At 39.7% G+C, this 26,307-nt stretch overlaps 1 protein-coding gene across 2 annotated transcripts; it reads right to left on the bottom strand.

Annotated features, from left to right (window-relative positions):
- Positions 1 to 1,402: 1,402 nt before the first annotated feature.
- Positions 1,403 to 26,294, bottom strand: CUNH12orf66 (chromosome unknown C12orf66 homolog). Of its 2 annotated transcripts, XM_036299817.1 has the most exons (4): positions 25,944 to 26,294; positions 21,760 to 21,816; positions 16,437 to 16,722; positions 1,403 to 5,085 (listed from the first exon to the last, which is right to left on the bottom strand). In XM_036299817.1, exons 1-4 carry the CDS (start codon positions 26,176 to 26,178, stop codon positions 4,269 to 4,271), a joined length of 1,395 nt encoding a protein of 464 aa, XP_036155710.1. In that variant the 5' UTR covers positions 26,179 to 26,294; the 3' UTR covers positions 1,403 to 4,268. The 2 variants fall into 2 exon arrangements, with proteins under 2 accessions (XP_036155710.1, XP_036155711.1); XM_036299818.1 differs by lacking the exon at positions 21,760 to 21,816.
- Between the last annotated feature and the right edge of the window lie 13 nt (positions 26,295 to 26,307).

The following is a 26,307-nucleotide window of genomic DNA, read 5'->3' as shown; positions in this document are numbered from 1 at the left end:
AGTGCACATCAAGCCTAGTTCTTCTGATTCATTTCCTCTGGAAAAGCAGCTTAGAATTATTCAGGCAAAGGGCCATGAAATAACTGCATTGCTAACAGAAACCTGGTAGTAAAAGTAGAGGATGAATTGCTAAACTCTACCTACAGGGCTTCCTCTGGAGTCACGTGGCATGTTTTTCCTTTCTCAGATAAGAAAAAAAATCTATTTTGTTAAACGTTTACTTAAAGGGAAAACAAAATCGGAAGGTAATGTGATGTTTTTATACAGATGAATTACAGCAAATAGGCTAAGAATGCTCTTCTGCTTAATACATATAGCCCTGCGTGGCTGTAGTTGGCTAAAAGTCTTGGGTGCTCATGAAGTGGATGAGCTTACTTGTGGCAATATAGAAGAACTTCCCCTCCATGTATTCCTGCTGCTGACTGAAAAAGATTAACTAGTTGTAAAAACATCAAAATAAATGCTTTCAGATGCTGCTTTCCAAAACTGGGTCAGAGACCACGGGAGTATGTCCTAGCTCCCTGGGGCATGGGAAGGAGGTGACCAACGTGAAATTGGTGAGGAAGATATTAGAAACTAAGTGAGGGAGGAAGGAAAGGGAGGGAAGGGAGAAGAGGAGGGGGAAAGTGGAGGAAAATAGTCAATAGTAAGAGGAAATTCACCACGAAGAAGAAATAAGGGAAGGTCGTAATATTTACATCGTATTTTTTCCCCATTTACAAGGGGGTGAGGGGAAATGGCTGGTTTATTGCAAATTTAAGGTGAAATCTAAGAGGCGGAAATGCTCATAAATTCATATACATTAAAAAAACTCCCTGATGTCTCTGGAAGGTGCTAAGGTAACTAACTCATTATTTCTTAAACCGGCATAAGAATCAAGCATTTATCCAGCCACTCCCATATGAAATGTTCTTCAAGGTAACCAAATAGAGGTAAGTTTCTCCATTTCACCATTTTGATCTTGGTAATGCCAGATTATTCGCTGCCTCCTAAGAAACTGCACAACACTGATACTATAAAACTAAACCAAACCTGATCAGACCTCTTGCTCTAACTCCAAATATGAAGGGGGAGGGGAGTAGAAATATATGTTAAATGATGGTTTGAGAATACCATCAGCAAAATCCTGACTGTAAAAAAAAACCCAAAAAACTACAGAAACAGTGAACTAAACACTTCAATCAAAAGGCAAAGACTGTCATACTGGAGAGCACAGAGTTGGTTACTGCTCTTTTTAATCAGTCTTCTTTCTTTAGCTCTTACTACAGACACTTTAAAAATAAAGATACAAATAGGTATGTGAGAGGATGGAAAAAACATACCATGCAAACACACCATGCAAACAGCAAGCACAGGCAAGCTGGAATGATCATAAAAAAATGGACTTCAAAGCAAAGAGTAGTAATGGAGATAAAGCAGCAAATTTTATAATAAGTGGTTTATACATGAGAAAGACAGAAAAATTAAAAATGTGTACCAACCTAATAAAAGGGCTTCAAAATACAAAAACTGACAGACAGAAAGGAAAAATTCACAATCACAGCTGGAGACTTTAACACAAAAACAAAACAGTTTGGATATAGAAGGACTGAGTGATGCTATCCACCAACCAAAAAAACTTAGGAACAAAGAACCACGAAGATTCTAAATTAAGAAGAGTGGGCGGGTGGCTTAGGCACTTATCTGCCGCCTCTTCTACACTAGTTAAGTGCTGTTCAAACTTAGGACTAGCACAGGTTTGTCACAGACCTGAAGAGAAAAATGAGGACAGGAGAGGCCTTGAGTTTAAGGAAAGAGCGGTCCATCTTTTATTGATACAACTTTCAAACCCAAGTGTGTTTTCTGAGCCTTTTTCACACTCCATGATCTCATCCCATTCTTACATAGTCTTTGAAAAAAAGCCCACATTTCCTTATCCCCATTTTACAGATAAGGAAGTCAAGCTGACTTGCCAAAGAAACAAAACTGCATTTTTGCTGCTAGATCTCAGGGTGGACACAGTATTTTAAACTTCACCTGAGTGACTCCCCTGGGAGTGCAGTGAATTACCAACTCTTTTCTTTCTTGAAAGTAAATTTTCTCCAATATGTCCAAATGTGCAAAAGTGTTAGGTAAAGGATTTTGGTTCCTCTGTTAAGAATTAGGCTCTATTTTCACACACTCCCTAAAAGACACAGTCAGGTACCAGGCTGGACCTAAGAGAAGACAGTGGTAAACATTCACCCTGTGTTCAAACAGCATCCTAACACGCAACACTCCTTGATGGACTCACAAACTCAGTGTTGACCACACCCTTGGTTACCCATAAGAATCGATCAAGTTGTGGTTTAGAAACAAATTTCAAAATAAGCAAGTCTGTGGGAAATACGCAGGTTTACTCTTCCAATTAGCAAAACATATACTTTACAGATCACTTCATTACTGAATTAACAGGACAAATCTCAGAGTAAAGTGACTTTGTTTCTTGGCCGGAACCAAAATATGTTTAAAAATAAATATACAATTCAAATATGTTCTAGGCGAGTATTTAAGTACTGTATATATGTTTATTTACACTCTTCTCCATGTTATAATGAAGCATATTTTCTTTAAGGCTAATGGTGGTTTTATCTAGGAAAGAAAAGAATACATGCATGCCAAGGAATGTTTTTCAGCTTCTTAGCAAAGCACAAAAGGGAGGAAAAATGATTTAACTTTTTAGTTCCAATTGTTTTCAATGTTTTATGTAAGGTCAAAGTTGTACAGTCTGTTCAGATTTTTATAGAACCTGAGTGAATAAAATGCAGAGGTAAATCACTACTTTCTATTTAAAGCAAACTGGCTTTTTACAAATCATATGACTTTTATTTTTTTTAAAGGGAAAAAGAAAAGAAAGCACATGTTCTCCCCAGAAAATAGGTCAGTGGGTTCTCCCTCCAAGTAGTCCAGACTCAGTGGGCCTCCTTTGGACTTGGAGGGGCTCCTCTGATCTCGGCCAATGCTGCCGGCTTGTCCGCTGTGGTCGCTCTGAGCAATCATGAGAAACAGGACTGACTGGACTATTACATGACACACAAGCTTCGAAGGAAATATCAAATAATAACAATTATTCTTTGTGGCTTATTTTTATTCTGAATCAATAAGCTAGAGGTGAAGGTCTCCACAGTCCCATTATGCATTTTTCCTCCTGAACACATACTGAAGAAAAGGGTTAAGGCAGCATGTGTTAAGATGTAGCACTACTTCTAAAAATATTTGGAGATAGACACGAATCCCAAGTTCAGATGTGCTTAAGTACTGAGTTGATTACACAAGTATGAAGAGGTCCTTTGAACGCACAATTGATTTTTAACAAGTGCAGCGATTCCATTTTGATTTTATGAAAGTAGGCTGAGTCACATGAACGTTTAAGAGTGGCTGAAAAACCAAGACTGCATGCTTTTTCAGCCTAAAAATAACCAAGGGTAGAGCCAAATATGAACATACATTTCAGCAGAAAGGTGATAAACAGAAAGCCAAGCAGATACTATGTGAAAGTATCCCACATAACGGCTTATGCTGACTTTAAAATAGAGTGAAACATTCAAACGTTATAAGGGTAAAAACAAATGCAGTTAGGTGTGTAGATCACCCCAAAAGAACCCATGGCTATTAAAGTTGCCATAGGATCTTCTGAACTGGTAAGATCTGATGTTATCCTACTATTCTGATTTACCTTCAACTTTAATAACTGGCGGACATTTCTCACCAAGACTCTAATTTTGGCATCAAAAATATTCATTTGTAGATCAGAATCATAAAACTAGTAACTTCATGTTAACTGGCTAGTTTATGAGATAGGAAACATATAATCCTTAATTCTAAAATAGCCATTTAATTTCTTATCCCAATTACTCATCTGAGTGGGAGGGGAAAGGAGAGGGCGTTTGGAATGGCATTAGAACACAATGTTTGGAAAACAAAACGTCTGGAAAGAAACATCTGGAAAGAAACATCAAAGGCTAATAAATATTCAGTCTACATAAAATACAGGAAAACAGGAGAAAATACTGAGAGTACTTTGCTGTACCATGGAGATATACTGTAGCCTAAGATTACTCTTTGGATACTTTACTTAATTGGCCTTAATTGCATATAAAGTGTGTGACACAATTAGGGAGGATTTGTCTTTAATTTAGCTCTGAAAGAAGCATGGATGGATCGAAACCCTAATCACAGACCATTGTAGATCATTGGAGCAATTAAGAACACAATTTCTTCTCTTGAAAACCTTTCGCACAGATAACCTGCTAACCTTTGGATCCAGGTTTCAGACTTGCAAAAACCTTGGGGTTCTTAAGGGCAAGTGAGAGCTCATTGAGGAAGGAAATAAAGTGGGAGTCTCTCTCAGATTTCTTTGACTCAAAAATGACGACAATGGTAAAGTGGGGTTCTGGGCGGGTTAGGAAGTAGGTGCTCTGAACTTTGTCATCGTAGAAGTGAACCACTTTCTCCAAGCTGTTCAGGTCGGAGGTGCGGTCCGTCATGATCATGATGACGTTGGGCCAGTGCATGACAGGCCTGTCGCTGGGCAGAGACACCACGGCTGGATACTGGTCCACACCCTTGGGGGCCTCCCTGTAGGAATGGGGGTGGTGATAGCCGTGACCCTGAAAGCTCTCAGACCCTCGGTTATCAAAGATTAAAGACACGTTGGCAGCATCGTACTTCCTGATGAAGCTGGAAATCTTTCCAAACAGGTCTGGGTTGGCTTTTGCAGTCAACGTTTTCATTTCTGAAGCAGTCGTTTGTCGGCTCAGTGCCTCATGAAAGTAGAAACTGAATTTGGCAAGAAGCATGTTTTTGAGTTTCATCAGCCAAAGGAAAAGGTGTGGGGGCTGAACGGCCTTCTGAGACTGCCCTCCAAACAGATGTTTCTTGGTCTCCCGCTGCTTTTCAAAGATCTGGCCCCAGGTCTGCAGCTTGGTGTGAGCGCTGTGCAAGTTAACCAGAGACGGCAGGAACTTCCACTCCGAGACCTGAGCCTGGGCTTTCAGGAGATGACTCAGGACATCGACTTCCAGCTGGAAACTGCTTTCCAGAGGGCTGAGGATTGGGTGGTGAAATCTGAAGGGGGAAGGGAAATTAATAGAAATAAGTGGAAATATTACTCCATGTTGACATTTTCTGCCCTAAAAAAGAAATGTGGTCAGATAAATAATATTACATTTGGGGGCAGGGGACGGAAAAATGGAAGGATCCCATGTTCAATTATTTAAAAAATTCATTCTGGCCCTTGCTGGTGTGGCTCAGTGGGTTGAGCATCATCCCATGCACTGAGAGGTCACCAGTTTGATTCCCTGTGGGGCACATGCCTGGGTTGCAGGTTCAGTGCCCAGTAGGAGGTGTGCAGGAGCCAGCTGACTGCTGTTTCTCCTTCCTTCTCCCTTCCTCTCTCTCTAAAAAGTCAATAAAAACATGTTTTTAAAAAACTCATTCTGACATAACTTCACCATTTCAGAATTATGTCATCATCATATTCTCCTATGGCAATAGCCTGATGTTTTTTTAAAAAAATGATAGTAGTAGCTACCTTCTTTTCAAATAAATGAGAGTAGTAGCTACCTTCTTTCAAATACAGGGAAATTAAATTAGCTATCATTCTCAACTTATTTTATTTATTCTGGTAATTGTATAACTAACATTATCATCAAAACAAGGCATCTTCCTTTCAGGATGTGGTCCTAAAGAGGTGCAAGTAATGAAAAGGTCACTAAAACATCTCTTGACTGTGTACATAATATGCTAAACTTACTTAATGTTCACAGTAACTCCATAAGTATTATTAAACCTGTTTTTCAGATAAGAGTATAGACTATAAACCTATTCCTGAAACACAGTATATAATAAAAAAAAGTTTATTAAAGGAATAGAACATTTATCAGAAAGCCCTCATTCAATCCTAGTTCCCAATTCCCTTTATATTTAATCACAGTTAAAGATAAATAAAATGTAGCTAAACAAAAAATATCTAACAGTTCAGTCATTTTCCATTTATCTAGGGTAGAATCTAAAATCCTTAAAAAGGCTTGAATAATCTGGTCCCTTATTAGCTTGAGCCACATTCCCAGTCTACTCACTAGAGGAATAGTGACATTAACTAAATAATTAGAAATGCAATATCATAAAGAAGGTCAAGGTAGTAGGTGATTTCATTTCTACTTGTTCTAGACAAAATGTTTAAAAAAATTTTTTTGACCATGATCTACAGTTAGAAGTACATTTTATATTGTGACTAAGTACACACCACACACATATACAAATAAAAGGTTTTTTGAAACCAGCTCTCCGACATCCCCCGAGGGGTCCTGCAAGAGGGCAGTTCTCGGGTAACACACCCCAGAATTGGGCTCCCTCCTCTCTGGTTCCGGGTGCATCACCTGAGAACCGCAGCTGCCAAGTCACTGCAGTGGGGCATCTCAACTCCTGCGTTGAGCATCTTCCCCCTGGTGGTCATTGTGTATCATAGCTACCAGTCAGATGGTCGAACAGTTGGGCGGTCACTTAGGTTTTTATATATATAGATATGTATATTTTTAATTGAATCACTATTCACTAAATTAATTTTATGACTCAAGAATTGCTACCTGTTGTTTGTAAAACATAGTCTACTTTACCTGTAGTAACAATGTTGAGGGGGAAGAGGATAGGATGTGAGAGTATCCTCCCTCCCAGCAGAGGGGGAAAAGGGCAAGTGCAAAGACCCTAAGGTCAATGAGAGCGTGACCCTTTTTCATCAATACTTTTTTCTGTACTTCAGGTCTCCTCTTCAGAGTCACTTCCTTAGAAATGCCTTCTCTGTCTACACCCCCCCCCCCTCCTATTACATCCTCTAGTTTCTGAAAATCTGTCTTCCTCTTTAGTAACTCAATCATATAATTTATCAGATAAACTGGGACATATGGTTACCTTTGCTTTGAGCTCCTCTCTGAGGGGAAGTAAAACCTGCCTACTTTTTCATGCTTTTATCTACAACACGTGGTACATAGTAAAATCCAGTGAAAGTGCTAATTGTGTTAAGAACTGAACCCTAGTTTCTGTCCCATTGATTCTGCCTGTTGCTTATGATCTAAGTGAAGTTCTGTAACAATGAAATAGAATGGCTAAGGAGATCATCTCTGTATGGAATCTCCACTTAGAGCTTTCTTGCTCAGTTTGTTGTTGTTGTTGTTTTGTTTTTCTGAGAAGCGCCAAGGGAGGTTTAGTGTCTGCCGAGTCTGGTGCACCCCCCTTCTCAAGGTGCCTATATCAATCAAGCCCTTATATTCTTCCTGAAGATCCAAAGCATCTGAGAAAGTTGCAGGAATCTGCTTAGCAAGTGACCCATTTGAAAGATATGGACAGAATCGAGCATTTACTGAGCATATCCAGGCAACCCAGGAGATGATTTACAGGCTTGAGCCCATGGGATTTCACTGCTTCACTGTCAATGAGACAGAAGCCTCTTGCACAGCTCAGTTTTGGCCCCAGCTGAAAGGGAAAATGCTAGTTATCTTTTAAGCAATTAGGAAAAAAATTATCACAAGTATACCTAGGGTTTTAAAAAATGTATTTAAACACTAATTGACGGGATTATGGTTAAGAGAGCCATACTAGGTTGGACATTATAAGACAGGAACTGATTGCCATGTGATCAACAGGATGTAGTTATTCACACCACGACAACAACAACGTTTTGGTTTTTTTCTATTACTTGCATTTTACCCTCAAGATAGGGAAGCTAAAAACATGGATGGAGGAGCTATCTAATAATATACTCAAAGAATCAGAAAGATGAAACAGACCTCAAATCCTCTAGCTCAGGTGCTTAAGTAATTAACTAATTTGGACTATTCAAACATGACATGCTTCTGAATAAACATTAAGAAAGTCTAACACAGACACACAAAAATCTTTGAATTGTAAGAAAGGTTCCTATGCCCTTGGCCTAAAGGCTAAGGCCCCTTAACACTTAATGAGCATTAAGCATCACAAGATTCTATAATCGTGGATATCAAGAAAATTTACCAAGGAACTAGAAACACGGCAAAACTGCTAATAACAGAAAATGGCATGAGATTGGAGAAAATGCTACCACAAATAATACTCTGTTATTTTTCTACTTCCAGTTGGAAATCATCATTTATATCCCTAATGTTCTCCTTGAAAGAACACGAATTATCTTACAAATCTTCAGGAAAAATTCTGAACAAGTATAAATATATACTAAAAGTGCTTAAATCTCAACATTTATTAGGATGCATGTGAATGTTGAAGCTATTTTTCAGTTTTAAGAAGACCTAAAAATACATGTTAAAATTTATTCTGCCAAGACTTTGAGATTAGCATTATGATGTCTCATTTCCCCATTTCCATTCTGCTGTGTGCTTCATACCTATTCACAACCCACACTATAGGGCAGCAATTTGCAACTTTTTCATTTCATAGCACATATAAACTAATTATTAAAATTCTGTGGCACACCAAAAAAATACATATTTTTCCGATCTGACAAAAAACAACAACAACAGGTATAATTTGACTTATTCACACCAGATGGCTGTTGTGATTTTTTAAAATTTGACAAGCTAAGAGAAAAGAGATCAGTGCCCCTGACTAAACAGCTAGGTATTGCATGTTTTAAAAGTTCTTGCAGCATACTGGTAGAAAATTGCTGCTATAGGGGAATCTGTTAAATTGTTATAATCCAAAAATATACATCTCAGCTATGGCAACAAGTTTAAATGAGCCTGAATACAGAATAAATTGACAACTATTTGCATAGAACATCTGCTTTTTAAAAAGCCCTGGCCAGGTACTCAGTTGGTTAGAGCATAGTCCCAATAAGCCAGGATTGTAGGTTCGATCCCCAGTCAGGACTCATACCAGAATCAACCAATGAATACATAAATAAGTGGAACAACAATCTCTCTCTCAATCTCTCTCTCTCTCTCTCTCTCTCTCTCTCTCTCTCTCTCTCTCTCTCCCCCCTCCCCCTCCTGCCCCCTCAAATCAATTTTTTAAAAGGCCAGAAAAAGAGAGAGTGTACATGCACAAATGCATTCCTTCCTCTGTAAATCCCTATCAAGGAGTTCCTTCCAAAACAAGCCATGCATGTGAGGAGTCAGAAGCCTGATTAAAAATAAATCTGTAGCACAACAATGTGAATGTACTAAGTGCCACAAAACTGCACATTTAGAAATGGTTAAGATGCTAAATTTTGTTACGTATATTTTACCACAATAAAAATATTTTACCCTTGACTAGAATTGAACCTAGGACCCTTCAATCCGCAAGCCAATGCTCTATCCACTGAGCCAAACCAGCTAGGGCAATCTGTCTTTTGTTAAAGGGACCCCACCTGAGAACTTAGAAGGATAGAGAAAAAAGATATTTTGCCTCCTCTACAAATTCAAGGAAATTCTAAGCAAAATAAATAATATGAACCAAAGTAGGAAATGGGGAAAGATTTCTCTAAAGCTTCTTCCTCTTTACTAAGAGTTTGGTTGCAATTTGAGGCATTTGATGGGCCTTAGATGAATTTGAAAAGGTAGGCTGGGCAAGATCACAAAAGGCCTTCAGTCTGCACTGTTAACATTAGGCATGTCAAGTGTCTAGAGTAGAAGGCATCTCACAGAAACTGCACTCTTATTGGTTTTGCTTAGGAAATTTTCGGTGAGGGATAATTAACCCTGTTAAACTATACACACAACTGTTTCATTAAGTCTTATCGTCCATCACAAATCTCTTTCTGAAGAAAATAAGGGCATAAAGACTAAATAAATCACAGTTCTGCCTTTGGTGAGAATTCTGCCATTTGAAGCTTTCAGATAAAAAATGCAAACAAAAGTTTTATGAAACTAAAAAAAAGTTCTTTAAATTCTAGTTATAAAATTCTAGCTACTGAATGGTGTGTTATTCCCATACCAGAGGGATTTTTTTTTTTTAATTTCTTTATTGGTTAAGGTATTACAAATGTGTCCTCATCCCCCCATTAACCCCCAACTTCCCCTCCCCCACCAACTCATGTTCTCATCCCCCTGTTGTCCATGTCCATTGGTCTGGCTTATATGCATGCATACAAGTCCTTTGGTTGATCTCTTCCCCTTACCCCCACCCTCCCCTACTTTCCCTCTGGGGATTGATAGTCTGATCGCTGTTTCTCTGTCTTTGGATCTGGCCAGAGGGATTTTTAAAAGTTCTCTAATGTATGAATAATTGCTGACTTCTTTAAAAGCATTATTTCTTAAAAGCTATATACTTGATTTAGGACGGTAAATATTAATTTGCGTTAATTCTACCAGTTTTGTTTTGACCACAAAACAAAACAAAATTAGCCAGAATTTTCTTTTATGCTCACCGTATGAAACAGGTAAATAAAGTCAAAACAAATTCTACAGACTCAAAAAACATTTCATTGATGCTTCCTTGGAGAGAAATCCAGTTCTATTTCTCCTCAAGAGTATTCAAGGAATAGTAGACACTCTCATCCTAAACGAGCCAAGTTCATGTTTTTCCTTCTAGAAGGCACACAAAAACTCTTATATGAGTAATGTTAATTATTCAATTTGAAAGGCAGCATCATAAATGACTGTGATTCTTAAACGGGATTTGTATTTGTATAATAATGTAATGTTTACCAAAAGAGGAAACCTTTAACACCTTTCTACTCAAACACACTGGCTTGCAGAGAAAAAAACCCAAACATGCTTTCCATTCATCTTTGAAAGCAGGCTGAACATTGTAATAACTCACGCAAGATCTGCATCTCAAATCAGGACCAGAGGTTTAGACGCCGTGCTATATATCATGCTTGTTAATTTTTTAATACAAAAGCATTCCACGGTTTAAAAGATGAAAAATTCACACAATTTTTTATAAGTGTTCTGACATAGATCAGATATATTGGGGCAAGAAAGCATTTCCTGAAAGATAAATTGGGTCCTTTGGGAAAAAAGATTAACTCATTCAATACAACAGAATAGCAAAATATGAATTATTTCTCTAGAACACTGGGACCATAAAAGAAATGTGCTTGGTGTAGCACAGATGCCAAATCAAAAAAACTGTAGAAAAAAGGATGTTATTCCCAGCAAAGGGCAAATCATGTTTATTTATACCTAAAATAATCCCACTTGCAAAAGAAAATCAATATATTATACAGGATTTCAATTTTTTAGAATTTCTTAACTAAGGAATTTTATGTTGTTCAAATTAACCCACAGCCTCTAATGTAGATAGTTTTCAGGCTAGGAAGTCAAATGCAAACATCATGGAAGTCAAATGCGAACATCATGCCATTTGACTTCCATATAACTGTGATTAGTAATTCCCTAATGATTAGAGAAAGGTAGCATGGGTGGAAGATGGAGACTGCTGATGCAAACACCCATTGACCATGCATGGTATTGCCACCCAGTTCCATCGGATTCCATCAGCATCCCATCAGAAGGCTGCTGGGCACAGCCAAGTGCTGCCCTTGGAGTTTCAAGAATGCAATTCAGGCTTTTGCAGAAAATGGGAGAAATCTGCAAGCCTTTGAGAAGAGCGATATTTCAAAGAACATTCAAAGATGATAGATAGGTCACAAAATTAATATAATAAAAACGAAAACAGCTAAATCATTCCTAGGAGACACACACATGCACACATACACCCATGCACATACATCTGTAAGGTTCAATACTCCGTGTATACCAGTGTTGGCATCTTTCTCCTATTTTTCTAAACAATTATTTTAATGCAGACTATATATCAGTATCACAGGGAACTTTTAAAACATACACATTTCGGGGCACCCAATCCAGAATCACTAAATTTTACCCTCTTAGGGAAAGAGAGGAGGGGCCCAGGAATTAGTATTTTCTTAAGCTCTGAGATGGGTCAGCAAACTACTCTCACATTAGCTTTAGGAATCACCACATGAGATCTCTTCCCCTTGAGAATCATTATCTCCAACTGTACTTTAGTTTTTGGTTTTCAAACAATTACTTTATTTAAATAAATATATACATATATAAATCAGATTTGAGAAAGAATACATTTACAAACAGAAAATTTGTACACATGTAAAATTTATATATATAAAAGCCTAAGCAACCGTTAAGACCAAACAACTGGTCGACCGGTTGCTATGATGTGCACTGACCACCAGGGGGCAGACGCTCAATGCAGAAACTGCCCCCTGGAGGTCAGTGACTCCCACAGGGGGAGTGTCGCTCAGCCAGAAGCCGGGCTCATGGCTGGCGAGCGCAGCTGCGGCGGTGGGAGCCTCTCCTGCCTCTTTGGCAGTGCTACCGGGCGGTGACAGCTGGGGCTCTTCCCTGGCCACCTGCCACTTCAGCACTGCTACATCCCTGGGGGGGATGTCGGACTGCCAGGTGTCGGACTGCCAGGTTTCGGCCTGATCCCCGTAGGGCCTGGCCTGCGGGGATCAGGCAAAAACCCGGCAGTCTGACATCCTCCCAAGAGGTCCCGGATTGCAAAAGGGCGCAGGCCAGGCTGAGGGACCCCACCTATGCATGAATCCATGCACCGGGCCTCTAGTTTGTTTATAAAAAGAAAATGTGTATATTTATATGCATGGACTATTGGCATGACAGGAAGAGCTTGCTAACATTTATTGCTTCTTAGGAAGGGAATTAAGTAGCCAAAGGACAGGGAGCAGCAGGTAGACTTTTCACTATGAATTCTTTTGTGTTTCATAAATTTTGACCCATGTTCATGTATTACCTATTAAAATTAATAAAAAGAAAATTTAGACTATATCACAAGTTCAAAAATACAAGACAATATAAGTAACAACTATGGAGAATATTTTGGGGACAATTGAGGAAATCTGAATATGGACTCTATATTAGATGATGGCAGAAATCAGTGTTAAATTTTTTGTGTGGAAACTATGTTATAGTTTTGTATGGTTCATAGAAGATCCAACTGAGTATTTAGGAGTGAAATGGCATGATGTTCGCATTTGGCTTCCAAACAACTCAGGAAAATAAAATTATATACTGAGAAAAATAAAGCAAGTGTGGCAAAATTTTAATAACAGTGAATCTAGAGAAAGAATGTGTTCATTGAACAATTTTTTTTAGCAACAGTTTTACTGGTATTTAATTCATATATGTAACATACACACTTTAAAGTATAAAATTCAATGGTTTTAATATAGTCAGAATTGTATAACCATCACCACTATATAATTTTAGAACAGTATCATGGCCCCAAAAAGAAACCATATATACATTAGCAGTCACTCCCCATTCTTCCACCAGCCCTCAAACTCCTGGCAACCAGAAAATTTTCACAGAAAATGTGTCTACAAATTTGTAATCTACTTCCTGTGTCTATGATTTTGTCTATTCTGGACATCTACCTATAATAATAAAAGCATAATATGATAATTAGACTGGACAGCCAAATGATCTTCCAGACGTCCTTCCAAATGACCTTCCGGATGAAGCCAGAGCTGCAAGGGCCAAGGCAAGCCACTGTGGCTGTGAGGGTCAAGCCCCTTGCACAAATTTCATATAAATGGAATGACACAATATATAATCTTTTATGACTGCCTTCCTTCATGTAGCATAATTTTACTAGGTTCACCCATGTTCTAGCATGTAGTACTTCATTCCTTTTATTTGCTGAATAATACCCCACTGTATGGATATGCCACATTTATTTATTCATTGATGGGTATTTGGGTTGTTTCCACCTTTTGGCTATTACCAATAATACTACTATGAACTTCCTGTAAAAGTTTTTATGTGTGGGCATATGTTCTCATTTTGTATTTTTCATTGGGCATAAATATATTCAGGAATGGAATTTACTGGTCATATTACAATTCTATATACATTATCCTATTCTTGCAAGTTTTCTGGATGAGTAAAAATTTTAAAATTTAAAAAAAACTAGGAAAAAACTTTATAAAGGAAGGATAAAAACATAATATATTAACCAAACTATCTGTGCTCAGAGAAAAGATGCACATTACATGATTTTGTCCAGTACACAACCCTTATTCTTCGCAGGGGAAGTTAGTAAGTGCTTACAATGTTTTCCATCTTACTATCACAGAAGACTATTACTTCATAATCTTACTTTGTCTTATTGTTTATTCAAAAAATAAAAACGGATCTTGTTTATTGACTTGCAAAATGATCAACAGAGGTGAATTATTTACCTGGACTGGATAAAGAGCATCTCACTATTGATACAAGCAATAATGCATACAGACAGAATAGGGGCTCTGGGGTCACAGAGAAGGAGTTCAAGATAAGCTACATGGCCCTGGGCATACTTAACTTCTCTGAGACTCCATAAAAGAACTATCTACACCTATACCTCAAAGCAGATATCATATAAGAGAGTATTACACAGTACCTGACATACAGTAGTTGTTCAATATGTACTAGTTTCCTTCAAAATAGTTACATAAAAATATTTCCCCCATTGTTCCTGCAAGCTTAAAAATCAATTGCTGTTGTATAACAGAAACATTGATATGTTAGTTTTGAAACCAAAAAACAAGTCTACTTCTCCACACAGATGATCTCATTGTTTTGTTTCTGCTTTTTCACCTGAGCTCTAGATCCCCATTTCCAACTACCAAATGAACCTCTTCTTGAAAATATGCTAGCAACTCAAGCTCAAATTGCTCTAAATTTTGCTCACTACCTTCCTTCTAAGCCAGCCCCTCTTGACTTCTCAATTCTGTAAATAATATTATCATTTAAGGGGCAAAACCTCCAAATCACCTTTGACAAGAAACGTCTCATTACTCCCACTATCCTGTTGCCAAGACTTGTAGACTTTTCTTGTCCTCATCTCCTTTTCCACTGTCTTGCAATCATGAGGCCCTATCACTGATCAGATTACCATACTAGCCTGCTGAACTAACCTTCCCTCCTGTGACCACTCCCTTTACCATCCCATCCCATCCCACCCACCAGTGCCATAGTAGTCACTGATAAGGATGAGAACACAACACTCCCATCTTCAAAAACCTTTCATGGTTCCCCACTATCAACTATTCACTTATTCATTCCACAAACACCTTTTGAGCACCTATACATGCTAGGCTCTGTTCAAAGCACTAAAGACACAGAAGTTGCCATGGAGCTCACATCCTACTTGTGAGCAAAGAAAACACACCCTGAGCAAATAACAGTAATTTCAGATGGCAAGAAGGAATGTGAAGAAAACAAATCAGGGGGACAGAAGAGTGACTAAGGGTAGGATAGAAGAGAAGGCTTTCCTGACATTTGAACTGAGACTTAACTGATGAGTAGACACGTAGGACAAGAGTTCAGGAAGAGAGACCAGCAGGCACCTCACTCTGAGGCCTTTCAGTATTCTGAAATCACCTTCTCATCTCAAAGCATCTGCTCCCTTTTTTCCTACCTTTGCTTTCAAAACCCTACCTGCCCTTAAAAGTCATCTCTGATTCTACGTCCTCCATGAAATCTCTTTTAATCCCCCCACTTTGCCTCTCTTCTCCAGACCATTAATCAGATAAGTATTATCCTTCATTTGGGAATATAAGTTAACATATCTACCTTTCTCTTTTAGGCAAACATATAGGAAGTCATATATCTGAAAGAGGGGTATCCTTCAAAGCAATCACTAGGCCAAAAGCCATTATACAGGAGTTTCTAACACATGTAAGTAACAGGTACATGAGAGGAATAAGTGGATAACTCACCAAGGTGATTACTTTGAAAGGGCATTTATTCAAACAGTGGTTTGTTTAAAAATCACATTAGCCCTAGGTGGTTTGGCTCAGTGGATAGAGTGTCAGCCTGCGAACTGAAGGGTCCCAGGTTCAATACCGGTCAAGGGCACATGCCTAGGTTACAGGCTCGATCCCCAGTGGGGGGCATGCAGGAGGCAGCCAATCAATGATGCTCTCTCATCATTGATGTCTCTATCTCTCTCTCTCCCAGTTCCTTCCTCTCTGAAATCAATAAAAAGATATTTTAAAAAAAAATTTTAAATCACATTATTTTATAGATAACTAGAGGCCCAGTGCATGAATTTGTGCACAGGTGGGGTCTGGCCGGCAGGGGAGAGGGGACAGCCAGCCCCACCCTCTGGTCGAACTCCTGGTAGAGGGGACACTTTGCATATTAGCCTTTTATTATATAGGATTCTCTTTTGGTTGTATAAACTCTTTTTATAATACATCTTTTAAGACTTATTTCATTATTGGTCTTTCACTATTGCTTAGAAAAGTATCCATCCAGGATGGTATTAACTAAGTCAAAGAAGGTGCCAAATGCATACTTGTCAATTAATTAATCTATACAAAAGCAATACAGCTATTCTCCTTTGTTTTTTCATCATAGATCTTTATAAGAGTTTGGGGGAAAACTGAGAGTCTGCGTGGGATCCAGAGGCTGCCACATTCTATCCCTCCCTCCTTCTTCACCTACACTGACCTGGAGCTGTACTTCTTGAGGATGGTGTCCAAAAGGCCAACGAGCTCTTCTGCATTGATGAACTTCTGTGTGCTGAGGGTATACATCTTCTCATAGAAGTCTGCAATCTCCATCCGCGCCTGAACGAAGAAGCAGAGCTGCTCTGACAGGTGGGAAAGGAGTTCTTCCACATGAGGAGCGGTCCCTCCCAGGGTGCCACGGCCAGTCACCACCTTCTTCAGCTCATTATGCAGGGAAGTATAGATAGTTCGGATGGAGTCCTTCCTGCTGAAGAAAGACTGGCCCCCTGGTAGGCAAATGACATAAGCACATGACACGTAAGGAAGAGAAAGCAGAAGTACAAAATACCTCTCAGCATTCAAAAGGAAAGGATCTGAACCTGCTGAGCTCAGTGAGTTTGCATCTACCATATTCTCTAACTTCTATGCTGGGGATTTAAATATTTTGAGGTTGATAATTTCACTGAAGAGTAAGTTAAATGAATGCCTGGTACCACTCATTAGTGTAGCAATGGACCTGTGATTGGTTTCCTTACCCACACACCAATTCCCACCCACCCCACTTTAATGAGGACTCAGATTCATTTCAGAGAATAATTATCCTAGATCTAAAAAGCCCTCCTTCCACATAAATATATTTGAAACAAACAAGAACATACAATTATGAAAAACTGTTGTTATTCCTAGTAAATCAGCAAATTTTATTTCTGCTTTAGAGTTACATTTCCCTTTGAATCTCATCTTTTAATCTTATCTTTCAAACCAGAAAATGGAAAATACACAAAGATCTCCCTCATACAAGAACACAGACTACTGGCTCTCAGGGGGAAAAAGGACAGCTTAGTACTCTTGCCAAAGTTGACAATATAGGTTTTAATAAGCAGCACATTGTGAATCATTAAGAGCAACAAGCAATTATAAATAACTGCTACTGTAACTCAGGGGTTCCAAAGGAAATCAGCAAAATATAAGACTAAGTCTATCCTTTTCAATAATCAAAAAGGATCAAATGGCATAGATATAATTTGCTTACTTCTATATTAATACATGATCAACTATATTTCTGACAGCTATAAAGCCAGCTTCACAAATGTTGCCTTAAGCAATTCTGCTAACCATCAAAGGGTCAGAGGCAAGACATTAGGAAAATAAAGAAAAACAGGACAAGTTTAAAACTGTAATTCTTAGGAAATATAAAAAAACCTCAGAGATGGGTGACAGTTTAAATTTTCTATTGATATACACAGAAGGCTTTAATGAGTGAATTTATTACTATTCTAAAATATCAGGAATGAAAATTATTTATCAAGGCATTTGTAAAAATAACCTCTTAATGAATGAAATATTTCACAAAGTTTTTAATTCATTGTCCAGCTTATGATTCAAGAAATGAATCTGGGCTTCTAGTCAAGAAGGTGGTGTAGGTAAATGTGTTATTGCATCCTCCCACAACCACATCAAAATTACAACTAAACTACAGAACAACCATCATTTAGAACCACCTGAAATTTAGCTGAATGAAAGTCCTACAACTAAGAATACAAAGGAGATTGGGAAACCAAGATGGCAGCATAGGTAAACACCTGAAATTGCTGCCTCGCACAACCACTGCAAAACTACAACTAAAAGACAAAACGAACATCATCCAGAACCACAGGAAGGCTGGCTGAGTGGAAATTCTACAACTAGAAGGAAAGAGAAAAGCACACTGAGACTCAGAGGAGGTGCAGAAGTAAAGTGCAGAGGTACGGAGGCGTGCACCGAAAGGGCTGTCAACTGAGGACGCGGCTGTCTCTTTCAATCCGGAAGGAGACACAAGCTCCCGACTGCTCTGAACTCCAGTTCCGGGTGAGTCTCTGGGGACCCAGACTCATACGGGAAGAAACTGGACTGTCTGGCATCAGTTGGAACTCGAGGGCGGCTTTCTCTCAGAGGTGCTTGCAGCGATTACCGGGACACTGAGACCTGGGGCCTCTTAGGGCAGGACTGAGGATCAGCCATAGCTGTTTGCTCCACCCTGTTGATTCCCTAAGACCCCGGCCCACCCAAGCTGTACCCAGAGGCTTTTGCATATGAATGGCCTGGCCCTTTGCAATCTAAAATTAGCTAACAAACTGCAGCTGAGTCAGAGAGACCCAGAACATCCAAAAGAAGGCCCAAGGTCCCACAGCAGCTTGCAATGCTTCACAGCTGGGCCTCATCTGGGCACTCTCTCTGAGTTCTAGCACTGGGGCAGCATCTGGAAAGGCACCAGGGATATACTGGGGAGAAACTGAATTGTCTGGCATCAGGACGAGACCTGGAGGGGGCAGCTTTCTCCCAGACAGAAGTGCTCGCAGAGGGCATTGTTTCTTTTCTGAGCCCTCCCCCATCAGAGCCAGCAGGAGGGTGCCATATCTGAGTCTCCATCAACCTTGCTCACACTGTTCACCCTGTCCTAGTGATTCCCTGAAATCCTACCCCACCCAAGCTGTTTCCAGTGACTTTTCCATATGGCCTGTCTTGGCTCGGGCTTTAGGCTTTCCTATAACCTCTTAAAAGAGCATCTGGCCTCAGTGTGCCCCATACCTCTCACTAAGTGGCTCTGGACCTAGCACTAGCAGCAGCAGACCTTGTTCATACCTTGGCCTTGCCTGGACACCTCCAAGCCCAACACAAGTAGCAGCCATCTGCAGATGGCTTTATAGCTTATGCTGGGTGGCCCAGGGCAGAACTCAGGCAGCAGTTGACCTTGGCTTGCAACTCCCGGGAGGCTCCAGAGCCAGCACAACCAGTGGACAGCTTCAGACCACATCGAAACACCATCCAACCACCTCCACAAGCATCACACTGAAGGGGCAGACTCAGCAGACACCAGATCCCTGCTGAAGTAAGCTCAGATCTATGAAGTGGGCCCTTGCACAGCTGATCCTCCACAGGGGTGGGTCATCAAAGCCAATCCTTGCAGTGATTGACCTGGGGGTAAATCGCTCTCATTGATTTGGGGGTGTGGGGAGGACACACACTGGGAATGCCCAGCTTGGTTGAACGGGGAGGCTGTGCCACTGGACCTTACAAGACACCTACTACATCAGGCCACTCTACCAAGTCCGGGAGATGTAGCAGCTCTACCTAACACATAGAAACAAACACAGGGAGGCTGCCAAAATGAGGAGACAAAGAAACATATCCCAAATGAAAGAACAGAACTCCAGAAAAAGAACTAAACAAGATGGAGTCAAGCAATCTATTAGATGTAGAGTTCAAAACACTGGTTATAAGGTTGTTAGTGAGAATGCCAACAACATATTAAAGGACATGGAAACCATAAAATGAACCAGTCAGAAATTAAGGATACACTAACTAAAATGAAGAATAATTTACAGGGAATCAACAGTATAATAGATGAAAGCAAAAATCAAATCAGCAATTTGGAATATAAGGAAGCAAAAAATATCCAATCAGAACAACAATAACAAAAAAGAATCCAAAAAAACAACAACAAAACAAAACACGAGGATAATGTAAGGAGTCTCTGGGACAATTTCAAACATACCAACATTAGTATCATGGGGGTCCTGGAAGGAGAAGAGAAAGCAAGGAATTGAAAACCTATGTTTAAAAAAAAAAATGATGGAAAAACTCCCCTAACATGATGAAGGAAACATACATAAAAATCCAGGAAGTGCAGAGTCCCAAACAAGATGAACCCAAAGAGGCCAACATCAAGACACATCATAATTAAAATGCAAAAGGTTTAAGACAGAGAATCTTAAAAGCAACAAGAGAAAAGAAGTTCATTACTTACAAGGGATCTTCCATAAGATTGTAAGCTGATTTCTCAACAAAAACTCTGCAGGCCAGAGGGATTGGCAAGAAATATTTAAAGTGATGAAAAGCCAAGATTACTCTACCCAGGAAAGCTATCATTCAGAATCAAAGGACATATAAGAGCTTTCCAGACAAGAAAGAGCCAAAGGAATTCATCACCACCAAACCAGCATTACATGAAATGTTAGTCTTCTTTAAGAAGAAAAAGAAAAAAATACATAAAACATATGAACAATAAAATGGCAATAAATACATACATATTAGCAATTGAATCTAAAAAACAAAATAAACAAACAATCATAACAGAAACAAGCTCATCAATACAGAGAACAGTTTGATGGTTACCAGCTGGGAGGGAGACTGGGAAGTACAAATTGATTGTTACAGAATAGTCATGGAGATGAAAAGTACAGCATAGGGAATATAGTCAATAATATTCTAATAATTATGTATGATGTCAGATGAGATTTATTGGGATGATCACTTAGTAAGTAATATAACGTCTAATCACTGGATGTACACCTGAAACTAATATAATATGTCAACTGTAACTGAAAAATAAAAAATGTAAAAGAAATAAACAACTACATACACAGATCTTTCCTATAATCTGGGAAAGTGAAATGTCAGAAGTCAATCAAATGCAACAGAAGCACTTCACAAATTCTGTTCACTAAAACAGTCAATATATCCTAGTTTATATCCTTCATTTTATAAGTGGCCATGACTGTCTGTTTGGATTGGAGGACAGAAAAATGGACAGTTTCATGGCAGTGAAAATGTAAAAAAACAAGTGATGAGCCCTTGGCCAGTTCTTGTTTTTGATGACCTTAAATCTACTTTAACTCTCCTTTTATCAGAGGACAAAACAGAAGGATTCTGAATTGGAAGAATAGTTTAAGTCCCAGAATGCTATTTCTTGAAAGTGAGGATGTGCGTGGATATTATCCTAATAGCAGCAAAATCCATAGGTACAGGTGGGTTGACCCTGACATCAACATCCCATTCAGGACTGTACCTTGGAGTACAGTGCCCACACTTAGTCTAGCTTTGCAGATTTTGTAAAGTGACGGTATAGAATAAACAGACCTCCGTGCCAAGGTCTAGGACAAAATTTCTTAGGTTAGGAAGGTAATAAAGAGTACCATGTTAAGACCTAAAAGCTCCGACACTCTGACCAACTTGGTTCTAAATCCCAGCTTCCATACTCGAAAGCTGTGTGATGTGGGAATGACTTAGCTACTCTGAACTTTAGTTACTGTTTTAAATGCAAAATTAGTAATAAAGCTGCTAAGAAGGCACATTAGTAACATTTGGTATGTAATGTACCTAGAGCAAAGCACATATTCAATCATGCTAACCTCTTTCCCTTCCATTTATAACTGATAGGAGAAAACGCTCAATACTGCATAATTGGGCCTCTGAAACTCTATGGTAAATTGGGAGTTTCAAGACCTGTAAAAAGAATAGCTATCTATTTGACAGAGGTAGGTGACCTCAAACTCCGTACTCACTTCCAGTGTTAAACAGTGTGGCCTTCATGATACCTTCTTTCATCAGACTGCCCTTACCTAGGGGAGTTAAGCATGACATGAAAACAAAGAACATCGTTAAAAGCTTATCAATAAACATCAATCACTAGTATGTGGTAACAAGTAAAGTAACACTTAAAAGGAAGGGACAGACCACCAATGCGATTTCTTTATCCAGGCCTCTCTTCTCAAAGCTCTCAGGAGCACAATCCTATTTATTGACTAGGCTGGTTAGGAATATCCAATGAGGATTAGCGTTCCAGAGATACCAGAATTCTTTCTCTTTTCAATTTTTTGAATTTATAAAATATGAATATGTTGATTTATGAGTGCTCATTATTTCTCAAAATTTCAACAGTCTATCTCACACATGAAATTTCAAGGTATAAGTATATTTAAGGAGCATGTAAAACATCTAATTGGGAATTTTATTCTACAACTTCTTGATAATTTTTAAATGTCAGTTCTCAAGTTAAGTCATTTTCTACCACACTAAATTCCAGCAGCCAGAGGCTGAGGAAACTCTCCAGTAATGAAACAAAGGGGACAAAAGTATGACTTTCTAAAACCCTCCACAGGCACTGAGTCACTGACCCTTCCCCAAACAGAGATATTCTCCCTTCAAAGGCAAGAGAAGGCTCCAAGACAAGGGCTCCACCCAGACTTTCTCACAAGTGAGCCAAGGCCGGAACAGAAAGCTCCCTGTCAGGTCTGTCCTTTGTCCAAAAGACATCTATAATCAGAACTCACTGCTAAGGTCGCCAATATACACCAGTTACAGAGTGAGGTCAAAAAGACTCACTTTTTAAAAACATGTTTTAAATGTTTAAAAAATACATATAAACTTTTTGTTTTGCTTTTTAAAGAAAACCATAGAGCCCTAGCTGGTTTGGCTCAGTGGATAGAGCATCAGCCGGAGAACTGAAGGGTCCCAGGTTCAATTACGGCAAATGCCCAGGTTGCGGGTCCAGTCCCCAGTGTGGGACATGCAGGAGGCAGCTATCAATGAGTCTCTCATCATTGATGTTTCCATCTCTCTCTCCCTTCCTCTATGAAATCAACAAAAATATATTTTAAAAAAAGAAAAGAGAAACCATAGAGCCTGGATGGTGTGGCTCAGTGGTTTAGCATCGAGCCTATGAACCAGGAGGTCACTGTTCGATTCCCAGTCTGGGCACATGCCCAGGTTGCAGGCTCCATCCCCATTAGGAGGCGTGCAGGAGGCAGCCGATCAACGATCTTCTCATCATTGATGTTTCTATATTTCTCCCTCTCTGAAATCAATAAATGTATATATATATATATATGTATTAAAAAGAAACATTTTGATTAGCAAAGTAGTTGAAGAACATGAGAATGTTTCAAATGGCAACACAAACCATTTTTTAAGAAAATGGAGAGTTGGGGATATACAGATGGCCAAGAGACATATGAAAAAATGCTCAACTTCAATGATCATCAGAGAGATGCAAATTAAAACGACAACAAGGTATCACCTCACACCCATCAGAATGGCTACCATCAACAAATGACAAGCGCTGACGAGGATGTGGAGAAAAGGGAATCTGCTGGTGGGAATGCAGACTGGTGCAGCCACTATGGAAAACAGTATGGAGTTTCCTCAAAAAATTAAATATGGAACTGCCATTTGACCCAGTGATCCCACTTCTAGGAATATATCCTATGAAACCTGAAACACCAATCAGAAAGAATGTATGCACCCCTATGTTCACAGAAGAGCAATTTACAATAGTTAAGATCTGGAAACAGCCCAAGTGTCCACCAGTAGATGAGTGCGTAAAAAAGCTGCGGTACATTTACACCATGGAGTACTATGCAGCAGCAAAAAGAAGGATCTCTTACTCTTTGAGACAGCATGGAGGAACCTGGAGAGTATTATGCTAAGTGAAATAAGCCAGTCAGAGAAAGATAAGTATCTCATGATCTCATTCATATGTGGAATCTAATAAACAAAATAAACTGATGAACAAAATAGATCCAGAGGCACAGAAGCATGGAACAGACTGTTGAATCTCAGAGGAAAGGTGGGTGGGTGGGAAGATATCAACCGAAGAACTTGTACGCGTATATGCATAACTCATGGACACAGACAATAGGGTGGTGAAAGCAGGGCCTAGGAGAGGTCAATGGGGGAAGAAGGGGGACAAGGGAGACATATGTAATACTTTCAACAATAAAGACTTAAAAGAAAATGGAGAGTCAACCCAATAATCATGAAGTCGTACTGTATAAGCATGTTGATATCACAAACATTCCAATACCAAAAAACTGTAAGGTATTTACAAAGTTAAAATTAACATCTGGAACCTACACATTTACTATACATGTAAATAGAAGTGACAGGTCACCTGGGAGCCAGAACAGTGCCTGGCCATGTTTCCCAGTGTAAATTGCTCTGTGGGTCAATTTCAAGGCATAGTGCTCAAGCTCATCCATGCAAGGTGAGGTCCACGCAGAACCAATCACAGCGATAATATGGCCCACTTCACAGAACCCAAGTTGGAGACAATGATGGTCTTACACATGATCTTATACACAGGACAGCCAGTTTTGTTTACCTAAAACCAGGCACATACAACTTAACTAGAGTAGCAAACTTTTTAAATAGGGGTGCCTAACTAGGCTTTAGGAAATCTAACTGAATGCTCTCAGATTATATGCAAAACTGTATTACATGTATATTTTTCTGGGGAATAAGCCCACAGGTTTAATGAAATTCTGATAGATAAGCTTAAAAAATTAAGAATCATGGCATTGGGGTCAATCTCCACACTTCAGGAGGAGGGGGAAATCTATAAACAACAAAACTGCCAGAAAATTTACCTACCTTCAATTTTATAGTCGAAATCCTCCCCATATATATAAATACATATATATATATGTAAATCATAATAGATGTACAAAATTTTAAATAAATCATGGATACAAATACAATCTGACAGTTTAAAAGCAGGTATTCTGGTTGGGGGTCTGTCACACAACTGCATGTACACAATTTGCCAATCTGTAAAAAGGGGACTAATTACACTGCAACAGCAATTGAAATCTGTGACAAGTGCCAGTGTAAAAAGGGGAAGAAAAAATGTACAAGGTGAAACTATCTGACCAGTTTTTGCCAATGAGTCAACATACTAAATAACAAGTTATCAGCTGAATAGCTAAGGCAGAAATTAAGATCTCAGGAAGACTTGCTCCTTTAGTGTTTACTGAAAACAAGATGTACACACGTGGGCACCTTCAGGCAATATGAGGAAATTGGGGGCGGAGGGGAATCAAAATGGAATCTGCATGCAATTTTTACATTTCTATTCTATATTTATGTGTCCTTTGTTCATACCAGAACCTGTGCCTCTGACAATTAAAGGGTCTAAAATAGGCCAAAGGACTAAAACAACTCTGAAAGCCCTGTGGTTCATATTTATTACTGATAATTATAAGTAGTAATACCTTGTATGCATAGGCCTTGGCTTTTACATATATTATTTCCTTCTGATCTACTTACATTGTTTCTGCTAGTTTAAATTAATTGAATCTGCTTTTGCATCTTATTTTCAGGGGCAAGATTTATCATGGGATGATAAGAGTGTTTACCATTTTCCCGGTAAATCCCTTCTCGCCAATGTTAGGCATATTTCTTGCCTTTCCTGTCCAGTATTCATTTACTTCTTCGTTCATTAAATATTTACGGAGGGACTACGAGAAGAGAGGACTCCATCTGTAACTCTCAGGGGCCTTAACCTTCGTAAGCCAGACAACTGTGTTCATTAACTCCAACTAGGGTTGGTATTAACAACTTTTGCTCCTCTGGCGGCAGTGTCACTAGTTAGAAGAGCGGGGACAGAGTTTGCTTAACTTCTCACTTATGGCACCAATCCATGCACTGGGCAAAACAGATACATCCAGCGGTTTGGGACACGGCCCTGCAAAGAGCATCCACCCCATCCGCCAATCTATCCGCAGCGGCGGCCGGTGGGCGGGGTTTGTGGAAGCCGAGGGAAGGAAGGGAACGGTGGGAGGAGATCTGGGAGCGCCGAGTAGGACCTGCTCCTAGAAGTGACAGAAACGGAACCCAAGGCACTGCCGACAGGGGACTATACCCCCTTTCCTTCCTCCTCAAGGGTCACGGGGGGGCGGGGCGGAGGTACCTAGTTTCTGCCCCAGGTAGGTGAGGCTGTGATAGACCTTCTCGGCTGCGGCCAGGTGGGCCAAGGCCGCCAGCAGCGACAGCCAGCTGCCCCCCGCGCTCTTGTTGGCCTCTCGTTCCTTCTCCACATTGTCCTTGGCCTTGTCGTAAGAGAAGACACCCAGGTGAGAGAAGAACGTCTCCAGCACAGCCTGTTCCACCGGCACCGGGGCGGCCAGCGGGATAGACTCCCCCATGCGAGCCGCGCTCCAGCTCCACCCACGTGGCTCAGCTCTCCCTCGCACTTCCGGGTTCTCAAGCAACGTGCGCGCCGCGTGCGTGCGCGTCACCGCCGCCAGCGGCGGGCTGGGGAGCGCGCTGCCGCC

This window comes from Myotis myotis, unplaced genomic scaffold, assembly GCF_014108235.1.
Source record: "Myotis myotis isolate mMyoMyo1 unplaced genomic scaffold, mMyoMyo1.p scaffold_m19_p_3, whole genome shotgun sequence".
NCBI lineage: Eukaryota > Metazoa > Chordata > Mammalia > Chiroptera > Vespertilionidae > Myotis > Myotis myotis.
The sequence above is the reverse complement of the archived record's forward strand: the minus strand, read 5'-3'. Positions and strand labels throughout refer to the sequence as shown.